Source organism: Podarcis tiliguerta (genome assembly GCF_965153285.1).
Source record: "Podarcis tiliguerta genome assembly, chromosome: 17".
Lineage (NCBI taxonomy): Eukaryota > Metazoa > Chordata > Lepidosauria > Squamata > Lacertidae > Podarcis > Podarcis tiliguerta.
This window is the reverse complement of record NC_139550.1, coordinates 15,437,479-15,461,273: the sequence shown is the minus strand read 5'-3', so window position 1 is coordinate 15,461,273 and position 23,795 is coordinate 15,437,479. Positions and strand designations below refer to the sequence as shown.

Below are 23,795 nucleotides of genomic sequence, written 5' to 3'. Positions count from 1 at the left end.
AGGCAACCCTGTTTAGGGAAGTTTTTAATGTTTGATGTTTTAACTTGCTTTTAATATTTTGTTGTATTATTATTATTCAAAATCTACAAATACGAAAGCAAGCCTGCTACACCAACTTATCTAAAAAAAGGAATAAAATTTAAGATGCTAAAGCATACCCCTTTGAAAGTGTGACACAAATGACTAAATACCAATTTTAACCCTTCATATTTAATGTATAACATTAGAGCATTACCTCTACAGAATCCATCAATCCTTGTAAGAGTAGCTTCTGGTGGGGGAAATTTCCATCCCCTACTGGAAAGTAACCCAGTGTCTGTATAGCTCGTTCCTTCATCTAAAAGAAATCAAAGGAATTTTATAAAAACACCTGTCTATGTATGTAGGTGGGAAGACAAACCTCCTAACCTCAGAAGTACATCAAGCTAGCTGAACGATCACAAATTCTGCACAAAACATTCAGTCCTGTGCAAATACTGTGTGTTTGCCATGAGCTGTACAATTTGCCTACCCAAAAGATTATTCTAAAGCCATGCTCCACTGATTTGCTCTCAATAAAAATAACAACATAACCCCCCCCCTTTTTTTTATTTGGACAATAAGTTTTATAAAAGTCAGTCTTTTATCCATAAGAAGAAGGGCTTTCTTTTTCTGCCTCAAATGAGTAAACCTATAGACACACATGCATAAAGAAACAATGAACCGTTGCAAAACATTACCTTATTAGTTTCCTTGCCTGAGGGAATTCTGGCTAGCAAACTTTCAACAAGATGAAGCTTTGTAAATCCAGTCCCTTCATTTGGGATGGGCAGAGGCGCATTCCTGCCTATTTCCCCCAGTGCTGTACAAGCAGCTACTGCCAAAAGGGGTGAGGTACTATCCAGAAAAGAACCTAAAATAAAAACAAACAGGATGACTGAATTTCTCCTTTAAAAAGACGATAATTCAAAAATTTAAGGAGGCCTAAAAGACAGTAAGACTTCCAGTCTTCTCCAACAGGTATCGTCAAGAACGAAGTCAAAATATTCGCCTGGTACAGGCACCCCCAAACTCGGCCCTCCAGATGTTTTGGGACTACAACTCCCATCATCCCTAGCTAACAGGACCAGTGGTCAGGGATGATGGGAACTGTAGTCCCAAAACTTCTGGAGGGCAGAGTTTGGGGGTGCCTGGTCTGGAATCACAGAACTATAAAGCTGGAAGGAACTACAAGAGCCATCTAATCCAAGCCCTTACAATGCAGGAATCACAGCTAAAGAATCTCCGACCGATGGCCATCCAACCTCTGTTTAAAAACCTCCAATGAAATGAGAGTCAACATGTTCCGAGGGAGTCTAAGAAAAAGCACAGAGCCTAGGACTTGCCAATCAGAAGGTCGGCGGTTCGAATCCCCGCAACGGGGTGAGCTCCCGTTGCTCGGTCCCTGCTCCTGCCAACCTAGCAGTTCAAAAGCACGTCAAAGTGCAAGTAGATAAATAGCTACCGCTCCGGCGGGAAGGTAAACGGCATTTCCATGCGCTGCTCTGGTTCACCAGAAGCGGCTTAGTCATGCTGGCCACATGACCTGGAAGCTGTACGCCGGCTCCCTCGGCCAATAAAGCAAGATGAGCGCTGCAACCCCAGAGTCAGCCATGACTGGACCTAATGGTCAGGGGTCCCTTTACCTTTAATGGCTTAGTTCAGGGCAGCAGCAGAATAACTGGGGAAAGATGAAGTTCCAACAAGTTCATACCACTGTATGGTTTAGTGCAATGTGCAAACCAGGCAACACAAAACATAATCTCATGGTATGAATTGATGCCAAAGCAACAAACAAAACATAGTGCCCATTCCTAAGTAGTGGGTTTAAGATTACTAGTGTGTAATGAGAGCTTTGTAGCAAAGCCCCCTGTTTGTCCGCACAGTGTAGATTAGAGAAATGGAACCAAATGAGTCAAGAATACAAGCAAAGTACAAAAGGCATAAACTGACCGATCGTTTCTGTCGTTGACTTTATCAACTGGTCTTGTTCTGGGGCAACAATGGTATTTGGATCTTCCAAGTCATGCAGTTCCACCATCCTCATTTTTCTCTTTGACAAATACCGTCCAACTGTAAATCCCAGAGCCAACAAGGATCCATGTTGCATTTCCAGATTCTGCAGATAAAAAGCAACAATCTTACTAAAGCAGATGCAAATCACTAAAGGATATATACCAGGGCATCATAAGCTCTCCATACAAATAAAAGCAGTGATGTGACTTTCTATTGGTTATCTAACTCATCTAAAACAGCAGCCTCCATTAATTCTACAACACTTAAAACCCTTTAATAAATATTATCTGTTACAAACACAGAATTGTAAGGATATTTTTAAATATCTGGCATACAATTAAATTAAATTCAAGTTAGTAACATGATGCATTCTGTTTTTTCAAATCATAACTTGCATAACAAAATGATCCCCCCCCCCCCAATTTGTTTGCCTATTTTAATTATAGACAAATCACTGCTTTCCAAAATAATGGTTAGCTCAACTTCTTTAGATTAAAGAAAATCATCTGGGGCCTACAGTACCTTTACTAATTGTCACAGTCATTAATAAAAGTTAACACAGAATAACAGACAAGGAGGACTAAGCTTACATGATTGTCTTTTGCTGTTTTTATCAGGTGCTGAACTGATGTTTTAAATTCATTTTCTGACACTGTCGACAATACTACTGAATAAAACAGAGCAGCCAGCTCCCGCATCTCTTCCTTATTGGTATTCATAAGGCTCTGAAAAGAGAATGAAAGATACATATACAATTTAACCATGTTACAGTACATATAAAAATTTCACTAGAATTTCAACAATGAAAACAATGATCCAATTGACCTAAAAGGTTTGATTTAGGACACTTCTTAGGACAATATGTACCACATAGTGACTAGTTACAGGGAACCAGGCAGAGGGCCTTCTCGGTAGTGGCGCCTGCCCTGTGGAATGCTCTTCCATCAGATGTCAAGAAAATAAACTACTATCTGACTTTTAGAAGACATCTGAAGGCAGCCTTGCTTAGGGAAGTTTTTAGTATCTGATGTTTTATTGTATTTTTTCTATTTTGTTGGAAGCTGCCCAGAGTGGCTGGGGAAACCCACCCAAATGGGTGGGGTTTAAATAAATAAATTATTATTATTACTTCTGAATGGCATTTTTTCCAGAGTTGTAACTGCAAAAGCACCCCCCCCCCCAAAAAAAAGCAGAATTGAAGAACTGTGCACCAACATTACTTCTGAGGGAATTTGGCCAAACCTACAAAGTTGTTCCAATACCATACCTGTGTGCAATTCAGGTAGACGAAATACCAAGTTCAAGGAGACTAAAGACAGCCTGGACAATATAAGTAATCGATACAGAACCAATCCCTGAGAAGCCATTCTATTCCTGTTTTAATTGCTCTAGAACTGAACACTGTACCATTTTGCATTTGAAAGTCATTTTTAAACGACTCCTTTAAAGAGAAATTGCCACAATCCCCTTTTGTATTTCATCCTTACTTTGTTTGGAACATTAATATTATCATATTTTCAAGGGAAATGCCATACCAATTTCCCAATGGCAGACCTTTAAAATGAATCCCTAAGTGATTTACATAGAAGCCATAAACAGATACCGGGCTAGCACGGGTGTGACACAGGTTGCATATTAACCATTGTCAACAAATCCAGGCCCCAAGCTTGGAAAACATGCATTCCATCTTTTGGGAGTCATCCAAACAGTCTGTCTAACTGGAGCAAAATGCATCATTTCCTGAAAAAATATATGCACGGTTTTCGTAGTATTTTAACATACCTTTATCCAATCCATTTTGTCTACAAATCTTGCAGCTAGTTTTTCAGGATAGACGGAAACAACCTCCAACAGGCAGTACATCACTGGCAAACCTACGTAGTATTATAAGAACAAAAATAGAGAAGTGGCAAGTTGACATATTATTTAGCGTCAGTGCAAATACAGAGCAGCTTTTGGTATGCTCTCTCCTTTGCTGCCTACAAAGTAAACATGCCAAGAACATTGCAAACAAATATATAAAGCAACACCAAGGCTGATTTTCTTTTACAGGTATACTTTGCATGTCAAAACATTTGGCAGAAATAAGAATACCGTTTAACACTGAAGCTCCTATCAAAGAAAATTGCCATCACATTTGAAAACTTGTTAGGAACTGCTTAAAAAATAAATAAATCTAGGATTCTTAGAGTACTAAATTAAAAGTCAATTAGGCTGCAATCCTAACCCCACTGATCTGGGTTTAAGACCCAATGAAGTCAAGAGGATTGGTGGCACTGGGACGCGGGTGGCGCTATGGTCTAAAGCACTGAGCCTCTTGGGCTTGCCGATCAGAAGGTCGGCAGTTCAATTCCCCACGACGGGGTGAGCTCCCGTTGCTCAGTCCCAGCTCCTGCCAACCTAGCAGTTCGAAAGCACGCCAAAAGTGCAAGTAGATAAATAGGTACCGCTCCGGCGGGAAGGTAAATGGCGTTTCTGTGCACTGCTCTGGTTTCGGTGTTCCGCTGCACCAGAAGTGGCTTAGTCATGCTGGCCACATGACCCAGAAAAACTGTCTGCAGACAAATGCCGGCTCCCTCGGCCTGTAAAGCGAGATGAGTGCCACAAACCCAGAGTTGTTCCTTTACTTTTACCTTTAGATATGGTTAGGACTATGTTGCTGGTCTCCTAAAAGCCTTGAGAAGTCAAGCTGGCCAAATGTACCACATAATGACTAGCAGAAAGATGAGGTGTAGCATCTCGCATGCATAGCGCCAACAGGTGTTTCTAACACCAGGATGCTACAAGAACACAAGAGTCACTCTGCCCAAGAGCAACGCAATACCCATGGGCTGAAATTTCACATGCACTGCTGGCAAGTCACTTCTGATGCTCCTAAATGTTTCAGGCAGCTGAAGTGAAGCAAGGAGCTGAAACCAAGCCAAATGCGACCATTCATGACATGCACCTCACCCAAGTCCAAGCCAAAGAGAGTGAAATGCAACCCAGAGTCTAGACAGGATCGCCAGCCTCTGGAGTCCAGAAAGCGATGCCACAAGGTGTCAATCTGAGATACACCTTGAGATACAACAGCTTATTCCAAAACAGCGCAATAGCTGAAAACTGGAAAATGCTTATCGCCAAAGATGGTAATTTGGTAATGCATTAAAAAAATCATGAATTCTGGGGAAAAGGGAAAAAACAAAACAAATTGCATTTCCTTTTCCTCTCTTACAACGAAGACAGAAATCTGAATGCAACTCTCTCAAAACCGCAGGGCAGTTTGGGAAGCCACGCCACCAAAGACTCACCCAAACAGAACCAGAAAGCAGGAATGATGGAGGTGTAAGCGGCACAGCTGCCGAAATCCCGCGATACTGGAAGTGATGCCACTTCCGGTGTCGCTGTGATGAGAGGAAGTGATGTAAGATGGGGGTGGGGAAAGCCCAGGATTTAGGAGGAAATGGAAGACATGCCGAACGGTGGAATTACAAAAGGGTCACACTCTGCTTATGTGGGTGGAAAGGCAAGATTAGAAAAGAGTTGTTTTGTTTTTTAAAAAAGGCATGGTACACAAGACAACGCATAAAAAAACAGTAATCACTCCTCCTTGTTCTTCTCTAGGAGTCGGACGTCTCCATATTCTCCCCAGTCCTAACACCTAGCTTAAGGTGACACATCCAGAAGTCTTTTAAGACACACCGTTACCTTGATAGTTTAAAGCAAGGAAGGGGAATTAAACTTACAGAATTCCACAATATGTGATGATGGACAGAAACATAAGATGGATTTTTGTAGGCAGGGGGGAAGAAGCAGAATCATGAGCGTTAGCCATGATACCTACATTGAACCTCTATGTACAACGGTGCTATACCTCTGAATACCAAACAGTGGAGACAGCCAACTGGGAAAGCCCACCGCTCTCATGCCCTGGTCATGAGTACCGCAGGCTGGCAATGGAAACAGAATGCCAGAGCACATGAGCATTGTCCTCCTGGTGGATCAAAACAATTCTTATGTTTTCAGGAAGCAAATTTATTTGCTGCTGACCTAGTGACTGAGAGCAGTCACTGCACTGACCTTTTCAGTGCTCATTCATTAAGACTTTTTAATGAATTTGGTAACAACACAGATTTATATAGGAGGGGGCCAATGGCAGGGGGTTTCAGACTACGTAAACAAAACGGCCTGAGGTCCAGCTCCGAGGGCCTTCTGGCGGTTCCCTCACTGCAAGAAGTGACGTTACAGGGAGCAAGGCAGAGGGCCTTCTTGGCAGTGGCGCCCCCTTCCTGCATTCATACTGCAATACTGTACTACAAAATGTGGACCTAGTATGGACCTAGTATTACTGGATTAAAGGGGAGGTTGGGGGTTCCTTCTTATTCTATACTCACTTTTTGTACTCGACTTCATTTAAACCTTTAATAGATTAAATCAGAAAGGAAAAGATAGCAAGGGGAGTCTTTTCTTTCAACCTCCGCGGAGCGCTGTTTCTCACCTCCAACACCAGACAGCAGTTGCTGAAGAAGGCTTATATAGATCTGCACAGGGTTGCTTTCACCTCCCTTTGAGGAAGAGGATGTTATGACGTGTCCAGAGAGGAGGTTTCTAATGTAACGGCCAATAGCTGGAGCATGATCCTGCATTTCGGCTAAGCTCTGAGAGGTGGGCACCACACCAGAACTGTGAGCGAGACACATTCGGAGGTACAGGACGATCTAAGCAGCAGAAGAAAACAAGGTAAAAGGTTAGGGAAGCAGGCCACTTGGCATTGGGAACAACAATCACTATCGGTCAGAAGGCTTCATTCCCTGAACCAAGATTCCCAATTTAGTAATACTAGCTAGCATTCCTATAGAGCTTCAGAAAGTTCAAAGCACCCCAAATATATTGCCTCAGCTTTGTAAGGTAGGTCAGTATAATTATCTCAGAGTTGCACAGTATGAGGCTGGCAGCGTGGCTTGCGTGAGGCCACTCAGTGAGTTCAAAGCTTGAGCTGAGATTCAAATGGTGACTTCCCAATTGTAGTTAAGTCTCTTGGTAACTACACTATTCCAGCACTCAAATTCGGGCATTTCTTTCTTTCTTTTTTAAAGAAACAAATAAACAAAGTCAATATGTGCATTTCTGCAAGAACTGCAACTGTGAAAAACAACATTTTGTATAGTGCCTTGGCGCGAACGCCTGCAAAATTGGTTAAGCAGCCTGCAGCTCAAATGTTAGTCTAAGTATGATTCCAGAAGAGTGTTGTCCTCGTTGTTTCTATGGGAATGTGTTAAAATTAGCTGAACCATTCAGCTGAATCAATAGGACTTTAATTTGTTTAGCTTAGGCTGCATCATGCGCAGGGCAATGTTCATGTCAGAACTCTATACAACCACACAGCTTGCCTTCTGAAGGATAAAGTTGGTGCCTCCCTCACCTGTTGGGCAACAGAGCTTCACAAAAGGAATGCCCTCTCCCACCTAACAATCCAATGTGAGAAGCCAGAGGACATCAACGCAAATCTTAAATTTCAGCCAGGTTCATGTGGGAGAAAGGTATATGGTTAGAGCTATCAGAACGGACACAAAATTTTGGGAAAGTGATACACATACCTCTCCAAAAGCAGCTGGGTTGAAAGGCATGACTGTAGTCCCTGTCATATATTTAGCAGGTGTTTTCATTCTGTGAGAAGCCTAAAGCAGGGGGGGAAAGAAAATATCTAACAGATGTCCAGGCAGCTTGTGCTCAACAACTCAACAACCATAACCTAATTCCTGTGCAATTAAAATGTATCGCCCAACAACATTTGAGCCTTGCAGGGAGGCAAAACTGAAGCACATACTTGACTAGTTTGTAACAAAATGGATTCTAGCCTAATCACATACAGAGAAGACACCCAATGAAGGACTTCCCCAGAAGACCATAACAAATGAGGTGTGGCCCATAGGACTAATGCAAATTGCTCTTTTTATTATTAGTATCGGAACAGAGCTGGTATCCAAAAGGTAGCAGAGAAACACAATTTTCTCAAAGTACCTTGTCCAGGAAGCACTAAGAAAGAGAAACAGCTGTCTTTCATTGGTATCTCTCAAGGTTCTGCTTAATATTTACTGGGCTGGTGTTTATTTATCACCCTTTCTTCAGAAAGGCTTGGCAGGTGTTCAGCCATCGAGGCAGCTTATGGCACCAGACTTGTTAAGATTAAGCATCAGTCTTCACACCATTCTCTTTTTTTGGTGTGGGCTGTGTATGTTGCATTATTATGACTAGATTCTGTACAGACATTACTAGTCAACAGGAGTTAAGTTGAAATTCTGTACCTTCTCTTGAATATACTGGACCATTTCTGGGAAGGAAGGCATCTGTTTACCACCGCTCTCCTTTTCATTTTTGCCGGGAATCGTTCTCAGCGCACGTTGTGCCTCTCCATGTACCTCTTCCCGTCTTTCAAAAATTAAGGGGGGAAAGCCAGTTTGTGCACACATACACACACATAGAGACAGCGATGCAGAGCCTTTTCAGTGATGGCCACAAATCTGAGAAATTGTCCCACCAAAGAAAGCATAGGCTGCCCTGTCAGTTCCCAACCTGTGGGTCCCCAGATGTTGTTGAACTATAACTCTCATCACCCCTAGCTAGCAAGACCGGAACTCAGGGATGATGGGAGTTGTAGTCCAACAACATCTGGGGACCCACAGGTTGAGAACGGCTGGGACCAATCAGTTTCAAATGCCCTTAAACGGAGATGAATTTATCAAGATGACTGTTCCCTTTTAGACCAGCTTTTATTGCCAATGCTTTTTATACACTGTACAGTATTTGAAAAGGTTTGTTTACAAAGGTATGTTTAGTGGTTTTTTATATTTATAATCTGTTTCACTCTGCATTCTGTTATTGAAATTGGAGCATGTCTTAATACAACAGGGCAAATGCAAGACCAATTCTCTAAAACCGTACCAACTGCAAATCTTTGGTTTAACTACCTCATACCATCAAGCCACAATGTGCAGCTACACTAAAGCTGTCATTGGCTGCCATCCTCCCTTCTTGCCTTTGCCTGCAGGATGAAATGACAAACATTTTTACGGACTGACCAGCCTCTTATGCCTATGTCAGGGAACTGCCATCAGCTCAGTGGTGAGAGGTGGAAGGGCAGCTGGATTACAGAGAGCCCCCAAAGATCGTGGGAAGCAGCACTTCCTCAGCGGAGGAGGGAGGTCCCGCCTCTAGTGGGGAAAAGCTGCAGGGATCGGAGGATGCAAGAAAGAGCCAGGACACCATGCATGACCAAAGCGGGGGGGAGGGAGGGAGGTCCCCCTTTTCCCAAGCCTTCCCAGAGAGGGGAGGCATCAGGTGGAACTACTCTGCTGGGGAAAGTTTAAGGACCACCCACTCCCAGATTCTGCTAGTTACTGAGGAAGACATGTAGTTTAGTCGTTCTGCACTGTAAATGCTTTGCACCAATAATAAAGCCTTTGAAAAGACCAGGGAGGGATCTGTGCGCTCTCGAGCAACCACCCGATAGGCATAACAGCCTACATCCCAATTGACAAACATTTTTACAGACTGACCAGCCTCTTATGCCTACATCCCAATTCTGAACCGTGTCCTAGCAAAAGACAGAGAAGGTCGAAAATAATAGGGAAGAAGAAGAAAATGCAGTCTGGAGAAGAGACCGGTAGAATCCCCTTTAAGCAGAGAGGCTCTTGGTAAAAGTTCTAGGACCAAATGGTAGGGGGGTAATGGCACCGTATCTTTAAAGGAGGAGTGTATCAGTCCTAAGAGACTGCTGCACGGATTACAGCAGCCACTATCAGAGTGTCAGCCAGTGAAGAGATCTGGAAACATGTAGAATTTTTGTGCCACTACAGTAGCCTTTTTACCTTGAAGGGGGCTCCCCATTCTGTTTTAACTAACTCTTTGAAAGAAACAGACTTTCTTTTTTTAAAAAAAAAAAGTAAGAACAATAAGAGACTAGTAGTTGAGGGTAAGTAGGAATGAGATTACTGTATAGAAAAATGCTGAAATGCAGGAGCTAGAAAACTGACAGAAGAGGAGATAAAGCAATTTCTCTGTTCCAAGGTGAGACAGGGAAGGAAGTTGGTTGAAGACACATCAGCTGGCCAATCTATACAAACTTTTGTCATGTGATCATGCCTGTCCTAGAAGGATGGGGGAAATTAACCCATTGTTTTCTGAATGCCTGCTGCATGCCAGCCACAGAAGACAATTACGCCCTTTAAGCGTACCACTTATTATAGCAGTAAATCTCTCCTTATAGTTCTGACCTGCAGTGTAACATTGTGATAGGAATTTTGAGGTCTTAGATATATGGTAATGTTCAAAACCGCACGTACATAGATCAGCACAGGAAGACCGACCTGAAGCCATTTTGATTCCTAAACTGAGCAAATGTTTTCTCTGCAAGGTCAAAGTGGGAAAGCCTCCCCATTGTCTTTTCCTTCACAAATCCTGTCTTAAGGGTATGTCTGTGTTTGAATAAGGGTGTGAGCCTGTGACCTGGCTCAGGAACTAAGTATTTATCACTACAAAAGAATGGCCAGGCTACCAAGGAAATCCAATCAAGTAACCTGCCAGACAGGAGATAAACAAGGACAGGAGAAAAACAACATTCAAATTTCTGTTTAGACCGCCTTTTTTGTGATGTAGGTATGATGTATCTGAGGGGTGGTCTTAGGTTACACCCCTTCTGTGATGTATGTAAGATGTTTCTGGGGGTGGTCTTCATCTACAGGGTAGCAATTTCAAAAGTCTTTATAAGGCCTTGCATTCCATTTTTCTGGGTCCCTCCTCTCTCCTGCGAGTGAGGGGAGCACCCTGTTGTAATTGATCAATAAAGATCAGGCTTACTAGCTGCTTTGCTTCTCAATATTCTCTGGTTGGACTGTGTTATTCTCTCCTACCAATAGGGAATATGTAAGGACTCTATATGGGCTCTTGGATACCCCATAAGGAAAAAGGGCAATTTTTGTTTACACCAACATTAAACTTACGGGTCTCCTGCAGCTAAAAGAAGTAAGTATCTTGAAGGAATGTGATCTGAAGGGAACACCGTGCTGGCAAACTTTACAGCCACCTGACGTACTTGGACTTGAGGCTGAAAAGAAGAAATCATAGAATTGGAAGAGATCCCGAGGGTCATCTAGTCCAACCCACTTCAATGCAGGAATCTCAACACGAGGTTCTCCCCCATCTAATTTGAAACCATACTTCACCCTGCTTAGCTTTGCAAATGTGCTAGCAGTTTTATTGCTGCACCTCTAGGAGGACTACACAAATCACATCCAAGTTGTTTAAAAATGCAGGTGCTTATATGAAATAAGCATGAAGCAGAAAGGCAGCTACAAGGGGGGTGGAAAACAGTGGAGCAGAGGCACTCCAGATATTAAAAAATGCTACAAGCTGCCATTTCTTCAGCACCTTTCCCCTTTTTGCTCAGTAAAATGTTTATAGAGGCCAGAAAGCAAAATATCACCAAAAGTGTTGGTATTAAAAAGTGTAACAGTACAACATCAGGTGTCTATCATAAAGACAGATACCATATGGTCTTGGAATAATGTTCAACCTTTTGGATCGTATGCCGATCTTCATATTTTCTATCCAATTACAGAATTTGCAATACATGAACTCTCTTGTAGAACTACAACCATACTGAATTTTCTCACAGTTGTATCTAAATAATTCAGATTGTTCAAGAAGGTTCTATGGGTTTTTTTAAAAAAAATTCTAAACTTCTACTGTAATTGCTTATAGTTGTGTTCAATTTTGAAGTGACAGTGAATCAGTATTTTTAAGGTCCTGCTAAAAGTAAAGGCAAACAGGATCATTAACAGGCAAACTTTGTGACTACTCTCTGCAGCCTTCACCCGCTACAGAACTGGATTTGAATAATCTCTCACAACAGAAACATTGGATCTTTCTAAACACACTACTTTCAAGTCTTGAGGTTCAGTCATATTGCATCATGTTATAGCTCTACCCCTTTGCTGACATACCTTAATTAGGTTTGAGGCCACAAGGGCCTCCATAAGAGTACGCGGGGCTCCTTCTAGATTTGTGTAGGCCCCAACCATCATGGACAAAGCCTCTTGAATAGCAAGCCTGGTATCGGGATCTTCCTGAAATGAGATACATCCTTTAGTACCCAGCCTTACAAACAAGGAGTGTTTTCTAGACAACCTATGTCTGTGCATGCATGTTATTAAAGGAATTACTAACCTTAGAAAGAGCCTCAAAAAACTGTTGGACTAGTGCCAGGTCCTTGGTGAACAGCTGAGGTATTCGGCTGAAAGACAACGTCAGCATTTTAAAAGATCAGTTTTTGAGACTGAAGCGAAATATATACCCTTGCGGTTAACATCTCTATAAAATAGTGATATGTTGCCTGGTATTTGTGTACTGCTTTAGAAGGTTCAAACCACTCCACATGCAATTGTTCGCAGAAATTCTTTTTTTTTTATAACTTTATTCCAAAACCGAAAAAGAATTACAAACATCAAATTCAAAATCCATATTCGTTTTGTAACATAAGCCTATTACATAGTTGACTAGATTAAAATATACCTAATTGCTATAGACTTCCCTTTGCTATATATAAATGCAACGCAATTAGAAATATTATATTAGAATTTTTTATAAATTCCCCTGTACCCCCCATTCCCCTTCACCCATCTCATTTTTTTGAAATTTCTTCCATCTTGTGTTGTTATAGTTTAATAATTATTCAATTTATTCTTTTATTATTTCCTTGTTTACCCCTGCACATTTTACACATTATCTATTGATATTCCAGTTCCAGAACCATATTTTTTCATGTATTCCTTCACTCCATCCCACTCTTTAATTATTCTCTGATTTGAATGGCCTCTAATGATTGCCATCATTTTTGCCATTTCCACAAACTCACAGAGCTTGCTTTGCCATTCTAATAATGATGGTATCGCAGAAATTCTTACGAATGATCTGTAAGGTAGCCCAGTATCACTGCCCTGTATAGCAAAAATGGGAGCCTGACAAGGTGCATCTTATGCACAGGTACTGAAAAAGCAAGTTATACTGTGTTCAGTATAACTTATTCTCTAGTAATTGTGTTTGCAATTGCACCCTAGGGCACTTACTGGCATAATGCATGTCAGAGGTAAGATTTCAACCAAAAATGCCTTGGTTCATACCTAAGTGTCTTAGCCACTAGGCAACACTAGCTGTTAAGCAGCACAGGCAATTACTTTTATCAGTAATCACAGGCTAGATCTAAATTGCCTGCCTCTACTGGTAAAAGTTTATTTTATGTAATAACCACCAGAGATCAGTAATCACAGGCTAGATCTAAATTGCCTGCCTCTACTGGTAAAAGTTTATTTTATCTAATAACCACCAGAGATCATTTTAAAAAATCAAGAAGTTATAGAAATAGGAATTATTAATTTTAATTCAAAAAACATTTATTCAAAAGTTACAATACATTTTCAACCAATATATCCCCTCCACAGACACCTCTGTGGTAACGGTGGCATTAAAATATCCCGTTCTTCTTCAATAAAAGAGAAAAGGGGAGACCAGAGCGTGTCAAAGGTATATTTTTTGGAGATGTTTTTATTAGTCACCGTTGGCATCTCTTCGGATCATACAAATCTTTCCCCTTTTTAGAGGTAAATTTTGATAGGGCTTTTGAAGGTTAATTTCTATACACAGAACTTATGAAGCATGCCATCACAGGCTTTGCTCCAAGACGACCTACCCAACATAGTTTTAAGCTATGTCAAGAACAGATAGATTTTCAACAACGCCCTTTTTTAAGAAAGTGGGTTATCCCAAGCATTCAATAACCACCCTCCACACCAATTTAACTGAACAGCTGTGGTGCAGTTAGAAGATCATTATCTATTCCACATTCTACACACCATTATGAATTGCCATGTGATGTGGTAAACTAACTTGCTTGCCCGCTGTCAGAGCAACATATCGCTTTGCAAAAATCAACCAACATCTTACATGTTTCAGTGCATTTCTGTTACCTGGAAAGTTTTCCAACAGCTGAATAGGCCATTGACAACAATTTGGGGTCCTTGAATTATTAAAAAAAAAAAGCCAGTCAGCATAAAAGTGAGAGAAACAATACACAATCAGGTTTTCATTGCCCTTTATCCCCAACTATTACACTTGCATTTTACATCATCCTTCCCACTTTTTCTCTAACAAGAAAGGTTTCAGAGACACAAAAGTTCCAAAAATACAATAATCATCTACAGCGAGCCATTTCTGAGTGAAGGAACAGATGGGACTGTGTTCTTCACGCAGAGATGAAAAATCACAACATATGGCAGTGAAACTACTTCTCGTTCCTTTAATTTTATTTGTCAAGAAGGAAAAAGGAGCCTTGGCAAGTGGAAAATTGCAGATACAATAAGGCACCATGACAAGAGCTTGAAACAGCACGTAGGTTTGGGCAGTGCAAGCCAGGAATCACTTGTATAATTTGGACTTACATATGACAGAAGAAACACTATTCAAATGATCCAAGGCAGCCCTGTTTAGGGAAGTTTTTAATGTTTGATGTTTTATCGCATTATTATTATTATGTGGGGAGCCATCCAGAGTGGGCAGGGTATAAATACATTATTATTATTATTATTATTATTATTATTATTATTACCACCACTACTACTACTACACTCACATGTGGATCTCTGGCAGTCTCAGAGATGGGAGCATCATACCCATGAAACAGGGCAGGTAGTTTATCCTATTATTCCCTAACCGTGCATGAGAAGATTGGGCAGAGTACTTGAACACCCCTAGACATGCAACACAGGCTACAGATGGGTGGCTTAGAGATTCTGCATCTGCTCTGCCCAGCTGTCAAAACCTCCTGGACAGGAAATGACTTCTAAGTATGCCTTGGGTTTGCTGGTGTTACACGCATGTGTGCTGCTGCAAGGGAGGAGGAGGCTCAGGCCATCAGAGCTGAGCACACCCTGTGGAATTGTGGCTGCAGGTATTAAACACGGGCTATTTACATTAGTGTGAAGCACGTTTTTTTTTTAGTGCAACTTGAGTGAGCCAAAGCATACCCAGGAATGCAGACAAAGACACTCTTGTCGGTCCATTTGTAAAATCCAGGACAGAACCCCAAACCTACTTTCACTAGGAAACCCAGGTGATGGCAGCCAAAAGAAATGGAGCCAAAATGGAAAGAAACAATTAAAAATCAATAGCCCAATGAGGACAGAGTATGCTCAAGAGCCATAGAAAGATGAATGCACAAAAAACAGAAATGTGGAAGGGGACCAAATGCCCTGTTTTGAGAGAATGCATGGCTGGAACCCCAAACAGGAACATTCTTATTAGGGAGAACACACTGAATTGTTGCACTGCAGGCTCCCCCTCTTTCTCTTTCTTGGCTCTAGCTATAGCAAATATGAAGTAACTCCCCAGACACGAAAAAGACGGGCATGTTGACAGACTCCTCGACTGAAGTCCCTCTTTAGAAATATCCTTTGAACTCACCTCTTTATACTCATTAATCAGTTTTGTCAATCCATTCAGGAGCATTGGGCCCAGTGGCTTTATCTTACCATCCGGGCAACTGAAATGCAACACATGGAAGAATAAAGGTTTTGATGTATTTTTAAATAAGACATCCTTATAGCCAAGGGTTTTCCTTGATATAGAACAGAGATGGCCAACTTCCAAGAGACTGCGATCTACTCAACGATTAAAAACTGGCAGTGATCTACCCTTTCTTTTGGGGTTCAGGTCAAAGTTGTTGAGCTTCTAGAGGGTGGGGAGAGGGGGTGGGGCCAGATGGAGGAGCCAGCGATCAAAAGCGATCTACCAAAACCTCCCAGGGATCGACGAATAGATCGCGATCAACCTGTTGGACATCCCTGATATAGAACAAGGTCTTGTGCCACGCCCTCCGAACTGAAAGCTTGACTGGTCCCTGTTACTGCTCACTTTTCGGTAGCCAGTGAAAACCTAACTCTCCAAGGAAGCATTTAGGTGAGAACACTATACTAATGTGGCAGTTTTTAGGTATCCTTCTGCCAATTCCATGTGTTTTTGTTATTTTAATATTCTACATTGCTTTGATGTGTTTTAGTTTTCAGGTTGTATCCAACTAAACTTTACTCTCCATCTTAACATAGCTTTAATCCAACTAATATACTCTCTTCTGTTTTTCTTATTTGTCAGGACTAAAAGCGCAGCGTATGAAATAAAATATAATATTAAAATAATAGTAATAAATCTCTCCTGGTGGCATAGTGCCGTATTGTTGCTCAAGAGGACAAAACCCTCAGAAACATAAATCTTCAGGCTTATCTCTATATTCCATTTCCCATTAATATGTTTCTGCATATGGCGGCATGGCCAATATTAAAGTACTTACATTACACAAATATGATGCACAAATTGAAGAGACAGGGTTCTCAGTTTTGCATTGGTATTTGCACCAAAAAGTCCATCGTAGACCACCTAACAGAACAAAATAGCTCATTAGAAACAGTCGATATTATTTCCAGTTCTTTTCTGAACCTATCTGTCCTATTTATGAAAGGAGGCATAATTAGGAACTGAATGTTTATGGAGCGACATTAAAAAAATCCTCTCAAAGTTTTCCTTATCTCACTGAAGATCATACTCTATCAAATTATTTTTTATTTTTTTTAAAAAACCAGTAGTAGCTCATGAAAAACAGTGTCTAAGATAAATTGCTCTTAAGAAAGGTATCCTGTATGCTACGCTTCACTGCACCCAGTCTTGTTTAGCATAGAAGTGCTCTCAGATCCAGTACCCAAAAAGCTTTATTGTACAGTGGTGCCTCGCAAGACGAAAAGAATCCGTTCCGGGAGTCTTTTCGTCTTGCGGTTTTTTCGTCTTGCGAAGCAAGCCCATTGACGGAGTAGCGCGATTAGCGCTATTGGCACTTTAAGGGCTAAAAACGGCTTTTTAAGGCTTAAGGGATTAGCGGTTTTGCTGCTAAAATGCTTTTAGCAGCTTAGCGATTCAGAAAAGGGGGTTTTGGAGCAAAACAAAACCTCAAAATTTTTTGTCAATTTTCGTCTTGCGAAGCAAGCCCATAGGGAAATTTGTCTTGTGAAGCGCCTCTGCAGACGGAAAACCCTTTCGTCTTGCGGGTTTTCCGTCTTGCGAGGCATTCGTCTTGCGGGGCACCACTGTACAGCATTAGTCCAAGTATCACACTCCTTGAGCTAGTGTCGTATAGTTCTTTGAGGGCTGGACTAGGACCTGGGAGACCAGGGTTCAAATCTCCACTCAGCCTCAAAGCTCGATGGGTGGCAACCTTAGGCCACTCAATCACTCCCCCCCCCCCTCACGTGGCTGTTGTGTGGATGAAATAGGGAGGGGAAGAATCACGCATGCTGTCTTGGAGGAAAGGTGGAATATAAATGTATTAATAAATAAAATAAAAACAAAACAAAATGATCCGTAATTGCTATCGCCCATGATGTAAAGCCAGAGTGTTAAGGCCTGGATTCAAAGAGGCTGAGAATTATGAGGTGAAGACATTACCTGAATATTTGCAGGAAACGTTTCTGCAGCTTGCCTGGAGCGCAAAAGATGAGGGACTATCTTTAATTTTACCCGTGTGCTGACTGGATCACGTTTCAATTCAGGTTTCAGAACAGCTCCCTGTTACGAACAAATATGGGGTTAAGGGTGACTTCAGGAAAGGCATAAAGATAATGATCGGCAAGGCAATCCTAAGTATGTTTACTCAAAAGTAATTCCCACCGCAGGACTTCATTTGTAGTAAGCATGCTTAGCAAGGCAGCAAAATGCTTCCATGAATTTCTATTCACAATAGTTTTAAGCAATTGTAAATCTCCATACTAGAGGCTGGTGTGAAAAATTCCACTCATTTACTTATTAATCTTGTGAACACACCAGCGGCCATGACTTAGGCCCAGAGAAGGGCACAAGAAGTATGTGAAAGTAACAGCTCTTCCCCAGAATCACTCTGAACTTGGCACTTCCACTATGGCCAACAGCTGCCGCTACTTATTAATTTGTCAAATTCTCTTTCAAAGCCATTTAAATTAATAGCAGCCCCATATTCCATAAAATCAATTGTGCCTTGTGTGAAGACGTAATTTCTATTTCTTGTGTACTGTGTATCAAATCCTTTTAAACTGCAAAATGATCTCATGAGTTCTGACCTTTCCTTAATACTCATGGGGACGTGACAAATTCTTATCTTTTTTTTAAAAAGGATTAACTTTCTTCTTGCGGCAACGGATGCGGCTTACATAGCGCTTTATTTGCATCTGGTTCTTTGCACACATGCAAAACCTCCATTCAAAGAGGTCTTAATATGGAACAGGAATGTCTTTAATGGCTTGCTTTTTGTATCTAGATGGAAATGTCTAGTTCACATGAATCAAAAAAGGAACATGGAGCTAGGAAAGCAAGTCTCACCTCCTTGGTTTTTAGTGGTATGTCCCCAAGGTACACTTTATACATCCTGTTGATGATGGCTGGATTGTTCCAGTCGATCAAACTAAATAATGTTTAAAAAAGGATAAATATTTGGTAAGGTCATAGGATTAATGATGATTACACAGCATTTACTTTTCATTCCTCCTTCCTCCATTCCTTTCAGAAGCAGGCTTAAATATCACACTTACTGAGTCTGAAATTGCTGTGAGCTCCCTTTCCTACGTCAAATGAGTTCTAAAGGAGCCCTGACAACTGGCTTAGTGAGATAGGCAAAGCCATTTTTTTATTTATTTAGATACACCTTTGGTTTACAAGCTGACATGTAAATGTGTAGCAACTGGCTCTTTTTTTTAGTGATGTCTTAAATGCCTTCTTTTCAACACTACATTTGATTTTAATTTAATTATTATTGCTTTTAGCTGCCTTGAGCAACCTTAAGTGGAAATGATAGTTACAAGTTTAACAAGTAACACTATATAGAAGAAACTCTCAATTTGTCCAGACTTATTTTCTTCAGAAAGTTTAAAACTACCCAGCTAAAAAAAAGGGGGGGGGGTCCTACAATATAACAGCATCAAAAACTTAGTAACTGCCATTTGTCAATAAATGCCATGGTAATAAGCACAATCTTGCAATCGGTGAAAAGAAGGATGCCTAATATTTAAGCTTCAGTTCCTATTTTTAAAAGAAGAATTCCAAGCCATTACCTTTGCTTGCTTTTGAGTTCAAGGTCTGCTGCAGTGGCTACACTGTGCCTTGTGTCACTGGAGGCGATGACTAGGTGTATGATAGCTTCAAGTTCAGGCACCTGCTCAGCTTCGATGAACTTCACAATGCCCAGTTTACACTGCCAGGCAATGCAAAGGGAGGGGGAAAGGAAGGAAATCCGTTAGTCTATTCAGGAACACGATCTTCAAATTGCAATAACGAGGACTGAGATTATTTTATGTGTTTAATTGCAGGATGGTAGAGCCAGATAAGGGTGGATGGCCAGTTTATCATAGGCTATGCTATGAGAGTGTTAATGGGGTAAACCATAAAATACCCCCAGTGACGGTAAAGTACTATTATTAGCGCTGGCAAGGTGGTTTGGGCTAGATTTGCAGCTACCAGATAAGCAGGAAGGCTTTCTGAACATTCTCTCTCATAATAAGGTTTAAAATAAAAATGGTAAAGGACCCCTGGACAGTTAAGTCCAGTCAAAGACGACTATGGGGTGCATCGCTCATCTCGCTTTCAGGCCAAGGGAGCCGGCGTTTGTCCACAGACAGCTTTCTGGGTCATGGCTAAACCACTTCTGGCACAACGGGACGGAAACCAGAGTGCACAGAAACACCGTTTACCTTCCCGCCACAGCTGTACCTATTTATCTACTTACACTGGCATGCTTTCAAACTGCTAGGTTGGCAGGAGCTGGGCAGAGCAACGGGAGCTTATCCCATCGCACAGATTCAAACTGCAGACCTTCTGATTGGCAAGCCCAAGAGACTTGGTGGTTTAGACCACAGCGCCACCCGCATGCGTGCACTATCGTTTCTATGTCAGTCCGATATTTTGGGTTGTACCAAACTAAGCCCAGTGAAATTAATGGGCCTGAGAGTTAGTTGTGTTCATCCATTTTAATAGGTCTGTGCTAGGTAGAGATAACATTGGAGACAACCTTTTGTATTTTATATGGTCACCTTTGTAACGAGATCACAAGTGAGCCGGGCTTCAAATGGCTTCAAATTCCCCCTACCATTAGATCTCACATGAGTGAATGTGAAGCCGGGTTCAGGGGAAGGGAATGCAATCAAATATCAGGCTCCCAAGTTTGCATGCATGCATTTGGCGATATTTGCACCAATTTCAGACACAGCCTTGCACTGCGACGCATTTGCTTTACCTGTTCCAGCTGTTCCGGCGTCCATGGGCTGTCCCCGATTACCCGCTTGGCCGCGTAAAAGCTCATTCCTGGAGGAGGCTGAGGGATCCCAGAACCTCCGGAACCACTTGATGAAGAAGAGCCCTGTCCAGCTGGGACACTTTGGCGACTCTGGGATTCATTCAACACGTATCTAGAGGAAGAAGAAAAACACGTGAGAAGGTTATTCAGGGAATTCAGATTCCCAGGTCAGGGCTGGTGAGCCGGTGAATGGGCACAGGCTGTGCCAGTAACAAGTTGCTCAGATGGAAAAACTTCGCCAGAGTAGGAAACTTCAGAAGACACAACTATTTGTGTCACATGACCACCGAACTGCAATCCCCTCTTTGGTCACCTGCAGTGGTGGCACTGCAGCACAGCAGGGGACAAGCCAGCAGACCCGTCCTCCAGCAAACTCCAAGGAACTTATTCCATGTTCCCTTGGGAAGAAAGTATCACTTAAACACATCTTGAGAGCCTACTTTTTTGTCTAATGAATGAAAATGCAAACAAGAAAAGAGACTTACATATACCAAGTGTTACCATAAAACTCTACTACAAAGTAATTAAACAGCTCAGAAACAAGTGCAATTTTGACAGAAATGCAACAATTCTTCCAAAATATTAATATCATTGCTATAAATAAACTTAAAAGTTATCAAGCATCGGTTTTATTTCAAAGAAGTGAAGTTTTAGAGAGCATTCATTGTTGAGAACAGTAGTTAATCAACAAGAAACTGGAAAACTTGTTATGCAATAGTCTCTTCAACTACTATATAGTCTTTAACCATACATTGTGAAGGAAAGCATTTTAAATATGAGAGTTTTCAAACCCCAGCCCATTTTGTGATTTTTGGCAATACTGGCCAGACACTTGTATGAGAACAGAAACAGCAATGGCTGAACTGCAACATTACTTACCCATAAGGCATAAGGAGGACATCTAACATAAAATCCAAGAGCAGCTGCACAGTCTTTGGTTTCTCGGCAAGATTAAACGGAGAAGCTGCTTTCAGAGGTTCAACAGGGTATTTCATGTGAAAAAGGGTTGGTATTAGAAGGTGCATTAGGCTGAAAAACAATTATATTTACTGCCACTGTGAAACATGCCTTCATGATCTATTAGTTTTCACTTGATACCTATCACAATGAACACTGAGAGTGAAAGCAAATTAAAAAAACATTCTTAGTTTGGTTTATGTGCATTTTCTAAATCTAGAATCAGGAGCTTCAAGCAATACAGTCCACATAAAAATTACGCTTCTCTTTCTACAGAACAACTAATCCCAATGGAACTGCATTTTCAAAACTCCACTGAAATTAACTCAATCCAATGGCCATTTGTAGCTCAAAAGATCATAACCAAGATTATAATTAATCCATATACGTAGAAATGTTACTTAACAAATGGAGCAATATCAATTCTAATGTCCACATTTCCAGAAGTGCCTATTATGCAGAAGTTGAGTATGCCTCTTGAAAACAACAACAACCACAAAAATTCCCTGTCTGAGAAAAAGAAGGAGATAATTCTAGACTAAACTCTGAATCGAACAACAAAGTTGTGCTACTGGGAGACAGCATATTGAGTCCCACTAGTTCAATAGGTCTTCCCCGCCCCCTCAAGTTCTCCACAAAACAGTTCTGTGGGGGTTGGGCGAACAGTGTATGGGGACAGGAGAGGGGAGACCTTTCCATTAGACAAGCAGAAACGACGGAATGATCTCCATAGTGCTATTCTGATTTCTACCCTTAGCCTTCCTCCTATTAGTTTTCTGCACACAAGAGATATTTCCACATTGGGAAACAACCAAACCATGCAACACCCTCTCCTCCAATGTCTAATCTTGAAGTGGAAGAGCCCCCTAAAGGTTGTAACGCAAGATTTTTCTCAACATGTAATTGCAGTCTGAAATGGAGTCAGACCCATTAAAGGACATCAAATATTGGGGGGGGGGGGGGAGACAATTAAAATTAAGACAATACAAAACAAGTTGTATGCTTAGAATATCATACCTGTCTTGTTGGGGTTGAGGTTTTCCTTCCATTGCAGTAAGGAGTGTGGGAGCAAGCTCACACTGCTTTTCCACAGGCAAACGAGGGTAACCCATCTTAACGTATATTATGGTGAAATTCTGGAGAAGTACAAGATAAATCTACATAGAACCACTTCAAAGCAACAGCGACATGCATTGTCTCCACAAAGGTTTAAGAAACCTGTACAGAATAATCCTCTTACTGACAAACGCCATCGCAATCCCCATACAGTCATACCTTGGTTCTCGGACGTAATCCGTTCTGCAATTCCGTTCGACTTCCAAAAACATTCGAAAACCAAGGCACTGCTTCCGATTGGCTGCAGGAGCTTCCTGCACTCAATCACAAGCTGCGGAAACCGCGTCGGACGTTTAGGTTCCAAAGAACGTTCGAAAACCGGAACACTTACTTCCAGGTTTTTGGCATTCGGGAGCCAAAACGTACAAGTACCAAGGCATTCGAGAACCAAGGTACGGCTGTATTTGCCAGTCAACCAGTCTTGTTCTTCAGAAGTCTAGTTCCTCATTCGCCTTGAGCAACATTGATGTGCTCTTAATGGGGCTGATTGCAGAAGCCCATTTCCTAACAGACGTAGGTTGCTAGGAGCACTTTACATCAACACTCCAGGCAAAATTCAAGGTTGTAGCTTTGACTGCTAAAGCCCTTAATGGAAAGTGCCCATTAAAACCTAAGAGATTGCGTCCACCTCTGTGTCCTGCCACAATCAACTAGAAGAAGCCCTCCAAACCATCTTTGAGCTTTTACATAGACATTTGGGTGGCTGTGTAACCAACGTCAATCAACTACTGCACTGACTTGCCAAAGTTTCAGCCTCACCCTGAAATTTGTTTTTTTAAATCTGAGAATAATTTTGGCAGTGGAACGGGACAGGCAGTCAAAAGAAACGAATACAGGCAATCATCAGCACTCAAGATTCTGACAAAAGTTCGAGGAAGTCTATGAATCTATTTATCTATCTTTAGTATTTAATATTTAAAAGTTTGGGTTATCAAGCTCTTAACTAGATGTCTGTGTATCTTCTGTGTCAATGGGACAGGCTGTAGCTCAGGGATGGAGCATGTGCTCTGAATGCAGAACGTCCCAAATTCAATCCCTGGCATCTCTAGGTAGGGTTGGAAAACACTCCCAACTGAATCCCTGAGAGAACGACAGCTAGTCAGAATAGACAAGACTGGGCAAGACCGACCAGTGGCTTCCTAAGAAGTCTGGGTCTTATTTGAATGTTAAAGGTCATGCATGAGAATCTACTGGTGTTACTAATTCAACGCATGTCTCCTCCAATCATTTTCAGTGGCATAACTATTTGAGTTTTTGAAATGACAGAATAGTTAAGACAACTGGATGAAGTTTCTAA

The 23,795-nt window shown here is 41.5% G+C and overlaps 1 protein-coding gene across 7 annotated transcripts in view; it reads right to left on the bottom strand.

Annotated features, from left to right (window-relative positions):
* Positions 1-23,795, bottom strand: part of ECPAS (Ecm29 proteasome adaptor and scaffold) — a 61,805-nt gene that overhangs the window by 30,291 nt on the left and 7,719 nt on the right. For 2 of the 7 annotated variants that reach the window (XM_083419272.1, XM_083419271.1), the window contains exons 4-24: positions 22,400-22,518; positions 21,305-21,454; positions 20,366-20,537; positions 19,188-19,327; positions 18,460-18,541; positions 17,554-17,673; positions 16,409-16,494; positions 15,526-15,604; positions 14,034-14,083; positions 12,238-12,304; positions 12,015-12,137; positions 11,013-11,116; positions 8,319-8,442; positions 7,611-7,691; positions 6,512-6,731; positions 5,325-5,417; positions 3,817-3,908; positions 2,625-2,759; positions 1,972-2,137; positions 720-892; positions 236-337 (exon numbers count right to left, since the gene is read on the bottom strand). In XM_083419272.1, the coding sequence (XP_083275398.1) occupies positions 236-337; positions 720-892; positions 1,972-2,137; positions 2,625-2,759; positions 3,817-3,908; positions 5,325-5,417; positions 6,512-6,731; positions 7,611-7,691; positions 8,319-8,442; positions 11,013-11,116; positions 12,015-12,137; positions 12,238-12,304; positions 14,034-14,083; positions 15,526-15,604; positions 16,409-16,494; positions 17,554-17,673; positions 18,460-18,541; positions 19,188-19,327; positions 20,366-20,537; positions 21,305-21,454; positions 22,400-22,518 (2,478 nt within the window). Of the gene's footprint in view, positions 1-235; positions 338-719; positions 893-1,971; positions 2,138-2,624; positions 2,760-3,816; positions 3,909-5,324; positions 5,418-6,511; positions 6,732-7,610; positions 7,692-8,318; positions 8,443-11,012; positions 11,117-12,014; positions 12,138-12,237; positions 12,305-14,033; positions 14,084-15,525; positions 15,605-16,408; positions 16,495-17,553; positions 17,674-18,459; positions 18,542-19,187; positions 19,328-20,365; positions 20,538-21,304; positions 22,225-22,289; positions 22,519-23,795 lie in introns of all 7 variants that reach the window. The other 5 variants (XM_083419274.1, XM_083419273.1, XM_083419275.1 and 2 more) reach the window with 4 other exon arrangements.